Here is a 10546-nt window from a genome sequence, read left to right as displayed (position 1 = left end):
TAGGGCACGCGGGCCAAAAGTGGTACGCCGGATTCCAAAATCCGTACCCTGGATTTTTGGGGATTCCAAAAAAAAAAATCGCATTTTTGGGACCGGGGGGACTTGTGGGACCCAGTCCCGGATGCGGATTTTGAAAACTTTGAGAACTTTTGGCTTTTTTCCCAGCTTTTCTCCCCCACTTCCAGTTTGACTTTGCGGGGTGCGTTACGGCTGTGCCGGGCATCCCTGGACTCGGGTGGCCACCTGCGGGGCTTGTGGGACTGATTTTTGAACACTTTGAGGACTTTTGGCTTTTTTCCCCAGCTTTTCTCCCCCTCTCCCAGTGTGACTTTGCAGGCCTTGTTACGGAGGTGCTGGGCTTCCCTGGACTCGGGTGGCCAGCTGCGGGACTCGTGGGACTGATTTTTGAACACTTTAAGGACATTTAACTTCTTTCCCAGCTTTTCTCCCCCACTTCCAGTTTGACTTTGCGGGGTGCGTTATGGACGTGCTGGGCATCCCGGAACTCGGGCGGCCGGCTGCGGGACATTTTGCCCTCCTCCAAACCCCAGCCCTCTTTGTTTACAATGCCTATTTTCTGCTGGACACACCCTCTCTTTTGAGCTGCCTCTTTTTTTAATTTTAATATTATTTACTTATGAATTGATTTATTTTCCCTTTTTAAATGATTGTTGATGTCTATCTTTTTAATACTTGCTTCTGGCTGCAGCCGAGACTTACAGTGTGACGCATCCAACCCCAACCCTGGTTTTGGTTTCCCTTTATAAGTCTGGACTCTCTCAATAAGGCGCACTTGGAAATAATGCATTTTTGGATGGGTGCAGTGGCGGCGGAAGTCCACCGGAGGGCTCCAAATCCCCGCTTTCCTTTTTAGGCTTAAAGTTGCTTTTCCCTCTTTAGAGACTTGGGCAAATGTACAGTTTTTTGTGCTGACTTCCAGCAAATAGAGGGACATATTTTGAATTCCCTACCCGGGGGGAGATCCACGGCAGGCCGGCCTTCTTAAAGGGACACGCACCCCCGGGAACACCTGCTTCGCTCCTCGGCGTCACCGAAATCCCACAAAATGACTTAAAATAGGGCCCCAAGTTAACCATTTTTTAACGGCCCCACGGCACATTTAAAAAAAAAAAAAAACGATGGAAAAAAATGATCAACATAAAAAGTGGTCTAAAAGAGGTGAAATGTAACAAGAACATGTTGCAATGTTTACTCGAAGAACACAAAGCTGCCATGCAGGCTGTTTATTTCTTTAAAAAATAGTGAATCCAAATCAATTATGAATTATTGACCAGTTCAAGGCTCCAATTACGTCACATTAAATATTCCACTTTGAGATAGTTTTTGGGGCAAATGTTGGATATTTTGTGTTTGTCATATAAAAAACTGAGCTGTTTTTTTAAAGAATGGCCTAAAACGAACAAACGAAAAACATAAACAAAAAAAAAAACGTGTAATTGACGGATAGATCTGAAGTTGATCTCCAGACCATTGTGTTAAAAGTAAACAGTAAAAAAAAAAATCATTATTTATTTTTTACCACATGAGTAGGACCCTTTTGGATCAGTGTGTTTTGTTTTTAAGTGTCATTGCACAAAAATAATAGTGAATTAAAATCAAGGGTGTTATGACTTGTTGACATTTTTCCGCCTCCAATTATTATATCATCTCAAACATTCTACGTACAAATTTTATTGCGTGAAAATTTATATATTTTTTTTCAATAAAAAAAACATGTTTTTAAAAAAAAAAAAGAGCATACAACTTAAATCTTTAAAAACGTCATCTTGACGGATAAACCTAATGTTGATCTAGAAATGTAAAACTTGAATAATATTAAGAATAATAATACTGAATAATGACACATTTTTAACATTTTATTTTGACCAAAACCTTTTGGGGTCCTTGGGATCAAGCCTGAGTGGAGGCCTAAATGTATATTTTGTATACATGTGTTGTATTGGTTTCTAAAATAAATGGCCCCCGCTTGCTTTGATTTTTCAGTGTGCGGCCCTCAGTGGAAAAAGTTTGGACACCCCTGATGTAAAGGATAGTCAAATATAAGCCTTGGCTTCAACCTAGTCCTTTTTCTTTTTGTGTATGATTGTTAATATGTATCATCTGTGCTGTTAAATTGATCACTGGAAATGGTTGATTATATGACCAAAACAAACTCATTTCATTTCAAGTCAAGAAAAACTGGACATATTTGTATTCATATTGAAGTAAATGATGTGAATAAACACATTCTGTCTTACATTTATTGGCATTTTTGGTCAATACAAACACATTTTCAAATCAAACAATGTCAAACAATATAGGGGGTTATGTAGGGATATTTTAGGGGGCCTTTAGCCCCCCTGAGAATGTCTCATGATGCCACTGCTTCAACCACTTCATGACAAATATTGACCTAAAAGAGATTTTTACAAGTGTTTTAAAACTATCTTTTCAACCAAATGAAGACAATAATGAGCTTTTTAGTGCATGTTAACATAGTGAGTGTGTGCGACCCGGCTGCAACTGTGACATCTGCCCACTAGAGGGCGCCTGACAACCGGCACAAAAATGCCAATACAGAAGCGATGCATCGATATCGGCCCTCCGTGAGCATTGGAGGAAAACACTTTAAAAGGGATCAAAATAACTAGCCTGGCTGCTTGGAGCCAATTTGACCAACATTTGAATGTCAAATATGTATTTTGTAATATCATAAGATGTATTTATTGCTAGTGTAGGGTTTCCAATTGCCTAAGAAAAATGACAAATGTACACATTAGGCCCTGTTCCACCAAAAGTGCAGGAACTTTAAATTCCTGGCACCTTTTGTAACAGCATACCTTTCTTTTTTACAGGAATGCTCAATAAACTAGTGTTGTCAAATGATTCTTTTCACACATTCCAATTCATTTTCCTGAAGGAATCAATAAAGTTCTATCCATCCATCTATCTATCTGTCTATCTATCTATCTATCTATCTATCTATCTATCTATCTATCTGTCTATCTATCTATCTATCTGTCTGTCTGTCTGTCTATCTATCTATCTATCTATCCATCCATCTATCTGTCTATCCATCTATCTATCTATCTATCTATCTATCTATCTATCTATCCATCCATCCATCTATCTATCTAAATCCTGATCTTGCAGGGACTACATTTGACGAATCAAAGTTGTTCAAACTAATCCAATCTCTGAATTAGCAGTCTATGTGTCAATGCTGACAAAATGATTCCTCGCTTGAATCCAATTCAAAGACTTTAGAATTGGAATCCATGGTGATTCATGCCAGTAATATAGTTACTTGCACTAATTAAAGGAACCATGAAGACACACCCCAATATTTGGACACAAATGCAATACAAAGAAACATTTGGAGGTGTTTGACTTGAACAGGCATCATTTATTTCTACAAAACTTGCCCTGGGTTTTACATCAAGTTTATTTTGAAGATCAATTTGCCAGTTGGAGTCTACTCCCTCATCTTTGCACTGACCTGCTCACCTTTCAGGTAACCATCAGCAATTCAAGTCAATAAGCATGTGCGCTCCAAATGAATTGTGTGATTCATCTGCACTTCTACACCATTGATGCCCTCATTTGGTGTGACCAAGCAGTTGACTTTGACAGCGCTAATATTTAGGAGCTAAGAAAAGGGCAGAAGGAGACGGCCGTTAGCTGGCAGCGTATTTAATGATTGGCAGCTTGAAATGGAAGTGAGCTGTGTGTGCGGAATCCAAATAGATGAGGTGTGGCAATTATATGTGAGTGATTACCAGCGGGTGTTGAAGGTGTGTGTTGAAGTCCAAAGAGGGAAAGGCAGGCTCGGAAGGCCAAAGACGGGCGGAAGGTCAAGGGCCGGAGCGAGGCGTCGCGGTCAGTGGGCAGGCGTGAGGTGGACATCCGGAGAGGCAAGAGGAAGTCCAGAGGGGATCCGGGGAGACCAGACACACAGCTCGACAACGAGGAAGGGCGACGGGAAGCTGGAGAAGGAGACAACACGGGACACAAGGAAGACGACGGGGAAGGAACACACATGCCAGAAGGCTGGAGACCTCATGGGCTTACTGGACGTGTACGAGTAGCTAGGTTCTGGCACTGGATCTCAGGACGCGCTGGCTTTTGAAGGCAGGTGGCTCATCACGGGCGGGCAGGTGTGTTGATTGCTGACTCACTGCAGCCGCACGGGAGCCATCCATCAAAGTGACCTTATATAGCCCTTAATCCCAAATGTCTCAAAGGGCTGCGCAACAACATCCTGGCTCTAAATCCCACACCAGGGCAAGGAAAAACTCTGGCTCAGGAGACAGGTGTAACGGATGCCGAGTGGATACGGTTAATAACGTGAAAGTCCGGTCCCTCAACATTTCACATTTGTCATCTTTCTCTCTTCTTTTTTCTCCCTCTTTTTTAGTACTTGTAACGCAAGTCAATAATAAAAGAAGAGGAGCGGCTCGCACTTGAGCTAAAACAACTCTTAACACAAAAGGGTGAGAATGTGTTCAAACATGGACCCCTTCTGTGTCGCCTGTGTTAGCATTGGTCTTACAAATACACCACATGGTGGCGCTGTTGTTCAAAACCCCGTTAGTGAGATTGACTTGAAGTTTCTCACACAGCTCAAGAAAACAACAAGTCACCGTAAAATGGTTCTGTATGTATATATTCTATAGAAATATAATATAATATATTAGTATATATATATTCTATACTGTATATATAATATGTAAATATTACATGTATGCTATACCTGCGTTATCCTTTCCATCCTTCCACTTTCCATCATTGCAACTGAGCTGCTGTGTGGAACAATTTCCCTTGTGGCTGATTAAAGTTTGTCTAAGTCTAAATTTACTACACAACTTCAGTGGACTGACAAGCACAGGTGTTGTCAAATGTGAGCAATAAGTGGTAAAAACATGGTCATAGTGGACGTGAATTCAAGTCATCTTCCTTTCATCTTACTTCCTTTTAAATGGCGCTTCTCATCAAGCCTTAGTGCGCCTATCGCTCAGACGGCGGTGCAAGATGGAAGTAACATATGAAAAGACATGTGCCACCTCCAAACCAGTGGAGGGCGAGGAGTCCAACACTGCTGCAGCAGGCCAGGCAGAGCGGGGACCACGGACCGGCCACATCTGTGGCCGTCCAGAAGGCAGACGTGAGTGGGGCTAGAACACCAGAAGCCTACGAGTCCTGCACCCGGTTCCTGGGCGTCGCCACTGTTGCTGCGAGGAGCGTCCATCAATTGTCCACTGAGGGAGCCGCGGGCGGGCACCTGATGGCCACTTGTGTGGCAGGCCAGCTGGAGGTCGTGAAGGAGACAATGGCGGCGTCGAGGGACGGCCTGCCGGAGATGAAGAAGATAGCGGCGTCGAGGGACGGCCTGCCGGAGATGAAGAAGATAGCGGCGTCGAGGGACGGCCTGCCGGAGATGAAGAAGATAGCGGCGTCGAGGGACGGCCTGCCGGAGATGAAGAAGATAGCGGCGTCGAGGGACGGCCTGCCGGAGATGAAGAAGATAGTGGCGTCGAGGGACGGCCTGCCGGAGATGAAGAAGATAGCGGCGTCGAGGGACGGCCTGCCGGAGATGAAGAAGATAGTGGCGTCGAGGGACGGCCTGCCGGAGATGAAGAAGATAGCGGCGTCGAGGGACGGCCTGCCGGAGATGAAGAAGATAGTGGCGTCGAGGGACGGCCTGCCGGAGATGAAGAAGATAGCGGCGTCGAGGGACGGCCTGCCGGAGATGAAGAAGATAGCGGCGTCGAGGGACGGCCTGCCGGAGATGAAGAAGATAGTGGCGTCGAGGGACGGCCTGCCGGAGATGAAGAAGATAGCGGCGTCGAGGGACGGCCTGCCGGAGATGAAGAAGATAGCGGCGTCGAGGGACGGCCTGCCGGAGATGAAGAAGATAGTGGCGTCGAGGGACGGCCTGCCGGAGATGAAGAAGATAGTGGCGTCGAGGGACGGCCTGCCGGAGATGAAGAAGATAGTGGCGTCGAGGGACGGCCCGCCGGAGATGAAGAAGATAGTGGCGTCGAGGGACGGCCTGCCGGAGATGAAGAAGATAGTGGCGTCGAGGGACGGCCTGCCGGAGATGAAGAAGATAGTGGCGTCGAGGGACGGCCTGCCGGAGATGAAGAAGATAGTGGCGTCGAGGGACGGCCTGCCGGAGATGAAGAAGATAGTGGCGTCGAGGGACGGCCTGCCGGAGATGAAGAAGATAGTGGCGTCGAGGGACGGCCTGCCGGAGATGAAGAAGATAGTGGCGTCGAGGGACGGCCTGCCGGAGATGAAGAAGATAGTGGCGTCGAGGGACGGCCTGCCGGAGATGAAGAAGATAGTGGCGTCGAGGGACGGCCTGCCGGAGATGAAGAAGATAGTGGCGTCGAGGGACGGCCTGCCGGAGATGAAGAAGATAGTGGCGTCGAGGGACGGCCTGCCAGACACGAAGTAGCTGGCGGCCCCATGGGACGGGACGTCCGAGACGGCGGTGCAACCAAGTCTCCGGGCCAAACGAAGTCGATGCGGACCAGCGAACCTTCGGGGCCCCACATTGTTGGGGTTGTCGTTCTACTCGGGAGAATAGCGGAGGGTCTCCGCCTCCATCGACCTTCGCACCACTTACCCTCGTCCAGCTGGTGGAAGTCTGCTGCGGGAAAACCTCTTGCTGGCTATTTTCTGTTCCGCCTGGGTGGCCTGGTAATGAGAAGATTGTAACTCCAAGATGCAGACGGAAGTGCAGAGGCAGCATGCAGTTGGAAGATGATTTATTTGCCATAAATCAGTCAAGAAAAAAAGAATAAACATTAAAGCGGGCCGATAGCATGGGAAGCTATGGCGCAGAAACAAGAATCGAGAATCACAGGACTAACCAAACGTAACTTGTTGCATGTAGCAAGCAAAACAGCCAGACCGAGTGTGGCGAAAGGCAGGTATAAATAGTTCTCTGATTAGTGCCCAGGAGCAGGTGAGCGTCCCCAACACTAATCAGAGGCAGGTGAAAATAATCAGCACCCATGGCAACCAAGAAACACAAACCCAGGGGTGCTGAAACAGAACTAGGGGAGTCTTAAACTAAAACAAAATAGGATTCAGGCAATGGATCATCACAGATGGTGAACGATAGTCCAAATTCCCCCCAAAAGTGCAGTTCCCCTTAAAGATTTAGATCAAAATGTTTAGGTTTAGATTGAACTTGCTAGCACATCGGCAGCAGCCGTTACTTTTACCTAAGAGTCTCCAAGACACAAAAAAGTCTCCAATATCAGCGGGAAAAGTCATGAAATGTGTCGCTAGTCGCTGTTTACAAAAGAAGTTGCCATCCTGGAGTCCGTGTTTGGCTGTAAGATAGTATTTCAAAGCTGATGTGCGCCGATGATGAAAAGGTTTGTAGTTTCAAAACCAACAAGTTACCTCCGTTTGTATCCAAAGTTCTGTTTTAAGGCAAAATTGGCACCTTTCAGCCTGCTAAGTGAACCAATAAATAAGAGTCTCTACTCATATAATAGGACACTTGTTAGCATTAGCATGGTCTAGTCTTTGTGTGGCCCTTAGTGGCCTTCAACAAGTATTTAAATTAGCAATATTCAGTTTAATGTGAGTGACTTAGGAGTTAATTCATGAAGATTTGAGGTATGAAACCTAAAAGTATAATTTTAATTTATAATAATAATATCATTTAGTACAATTTCATTTGAATAATTATATAATTTTATACAAGCCAGGGCGTCCTCACTCCATCTTTATTGTCTTTGGCCTGGAAAAGTTTGAAGACCCCTGGTATAGAATGTTTATGGGACAGAACAGTGTGACTTCTTCTTCCCTCATTTCAACTTTTTCTTACAAGCCAATCAACTTGTTCAAGTTGACGCTGGTTCTGCTTGGTGATCTTTGTTCAGTGGACCAGTCATCATCACATCTTCCACTTTCACTTCCCTCTAACCAAAGGAGGTTTTTGTACAGCTCTCAATCACCGTGTAAACCTTCCAGGTCCAACCCAGGCAAAACAGTAGTAATCAGCGACATCGTCTGTCTGAACACCACTGATAGTCAGAGTGTAGTCAGAGCCAGATCGTGTGCCACTGAATCGAGATGGTGTTCCAGAAGCAAGACTTGATGCACGATAGATCAGAGGTTTAGGAACCTGTCCAGGTTTCACTTGGTACCAACTGAGATCATCGTCAATATTTGAACTCCCTTTGGCGCTGATGGTCACCGTCCCATGTAGACTGACATACTTGATTTTGTCCGTCTGGGTCAACAAATCCTGGGCGGAAGATCCTGAAAGGAGACGGCCATGATTACATCAAGACTTTCCCTTTGGGGACGACTGAAAAGAGTCTTTGTCTCACCTTGAATCAGCAGAGCCGACTGGACGAGCAGAAGCACTGGTGCAGGCCACATCTTGATGCACTTTTCCAGCCCAGTGCGTGGAAAGAGTCCAGATTTATCAAGACGTGGCGGTGCGGCCAAGCGGAGCGCTCATGCAAATGAGCTCCGGGCGCACCTGTCTTTGTGAAAGTGAGAGGGAGGCGTGGGCAGGACCACTTCCTGTCCATGTGAAACCATTGCTCTGCCTGACAGGGGGAGGTTTTTGTACGAGCGCCCCACAACCTTGCATCACCGTGGTGGCGTTTCGGCGAAGGGACCAAACTGCTCATCGGCACCAGTGAGTACCAGATGTGTCCTTGTTTTCCACTCTGGGTGACAAAAGCAGCATTTTATTGTGTGGGATTTGGAATTGGAGTGTGATGTCAGTGTAGGAGCAGCTAACAATATGAGAGTCTGGTCGTCATGGTGACTATCATGTGATTGATGTCTGACATGATTATCAAACATTTGGACACGTCAGGCGAAAAGAAGTAGGAAGAAGCCCAGCTTATGTCATCCTTCTCCTTCTGTGTGCTTTGTAACAATAGAAAGGAGATGAAGGGAGGAGAAAAAAGGGCAAAAATATCCAAATCCACCTTAAAGATAAGATCAAATCAATATCCAATGAAATGATTCATGACTTATGAATATTTGTGTTTGCAAGTCAGTGAGTGCCACAAACTGAAACATGGACGGATGCTTTTTTAAAACTACTTTGAATGTAGAAAAAGCTGAATGTAATGCAGGGGTGTCAAACGGGATGAGTTCTCTAAGTGTAAAAATGAGCTGAAATGTTGGGACGAAAGAAAGTGCTGTTGTAAATGTGTCCACTAGATGTCGCAATAGCCAGATTTGTAGATGATGCTACATATGTCAACAGCAATAAAGCACATGATGTTCGTGCAGCAGTTGAGGAAAATGATCAAACTACATGATCCACATCTTGTCATTTGATTTGGATATGATTTGTTTCATCTTGATTGATTGAAAATGAACAGCAATGATGAACATCATCACATGGTTTATTGGGAAAGTACAAACAAGGAGCGATAAAGATAGACTACTATTAGAGTGTAGATGATGCCAACATGTACATTGTTCTGATTTGAAAGCAATCTAAAGTTGTCTTTATTTGGAAGTTCTGGTGCCGTGCTTTTAGCAGTTGGGAGTAGATTTTCCTCCATGTGGCCCCCCATCTAAAATGAGTTTGGCACCCCTGCTAATAAGTTGTATTTGTATCACTGATTGTTTTTCATGTCAAGCAGGAAGATTGTTTGGACATTTCTTACTTAGACGCAGCTCATTTCTTCCCAGCAAACTTTCTGCCAGTTTGATGTGAAGTTGATTTGGAAGATAAATGTGGCAGTCGGAGTCTCCTCGCTCATCTTTGCACGAGCAGGAGGTGTTGTCATGTTGATTGACAGCTTTCAAGTCTGACATATTCAACATTCTCTCTCCAGCGCCTGAGGTGCGGCCCCCCACGCTGACCATCTTCCCCCCCTCCAAAGAGCAGCTGCAGACTGGCAAGGGCACGGCGGTGTGCGTGGCCAGCGGAGGCTGGCCTCAGGACTGGACCCTGGGCTTGAAGGTGGGGGGCAGCAGCAGCAACAGCACCTCGGAGGTGTCACGCAGCTCGGACCAGGCCACCGGCGACGGCCGCTACAGCTGGACCAGCACCCTGACACTCCACGCCAGCCTCTGGACGGCGGCCGGCTCGGTGAGCTGCGAGGCCACCAAGGAGGGTCAGAACCCCGTGACCCGAACCCTGATGGACCCGGGCCGCTGCTCAGTGTAGAAGCTGAGGCGCCCCTTCCTGCTTTTAGTGCTTCCTCTTTCTTACTGCTTGATGCCGGAGAACTTGGCGCCCCACCTCTACATTTAAGCATTGTTCAATAAAATGTCCACGCTCATGACGAGTCAGCGCCTTTTTCTCTCAGGACCTCAAATGGACCCACTCACACACCTCACTAGGACCATGAGGAGCACCTTCAACGACACTTGCCTTTGACATTCACAGTCTTTCATCTTAGCTTTTATTTGGAACTCACTTCACCTGTGAAGCACATCTCAAAGTGCTGGGAAAAGGCTCAGAAAAATTAATCAATGAGTAAATTCAAACTAATACATTTAAAGAAAAACTTTTCATTTGCAATAACAAATGAACAACAAT

The 10546-nt window shown here is 45.9% G+C and overlaps 2 gene segments (V, D, J or C); one reads left to right on the top strand and one right to left on the bottom strand.

Moving 5' to 3' along the window:
• Window positions 1–6808: 6808 nt before the first annotated feature.
• Window positions 6809–8503, bottom strand: LOC133548911 (Ig kappa chain V region 4135-like). The segment is given in 2 exon segments: window positions 6809–8286; window positions 8358–8503. Coding segments are annotated over 2 exon segments (363 nt in total).
• Window positions 8414–10286, top strand: LOC133548670 (Ig kappa-b4 chain C region-like). The segment is given in 3 exon segments: window positions 8414–8431; window positions 8590–8674; window positions 9837–10286. Coding segments are annotated over 3 exon segments (438 nt in total).
• The last annotated feature ends 260 nt before the right edge of the window (window positions 10287–10546 follow it).

This window comes from Nerophis ophidion, linkage group LG03 (genome assembly GCF_033978795.1).
Source record: "Nerophis ophidion isolate RoL-2023_Sa linkage group LG03, RoL_Noph_v1.0, whole genome shotgun sequence".
Classification (NCBI taxonomy): Eukaryota; Metazoa; Chordata; class Actinopteri; order Syngnathiformes; family Syngnathidae; genus Nerophis; species Nerophis ophidion.
This window is presented reverse-complemented; position numbering and strand designations above follow the sequence as displayed.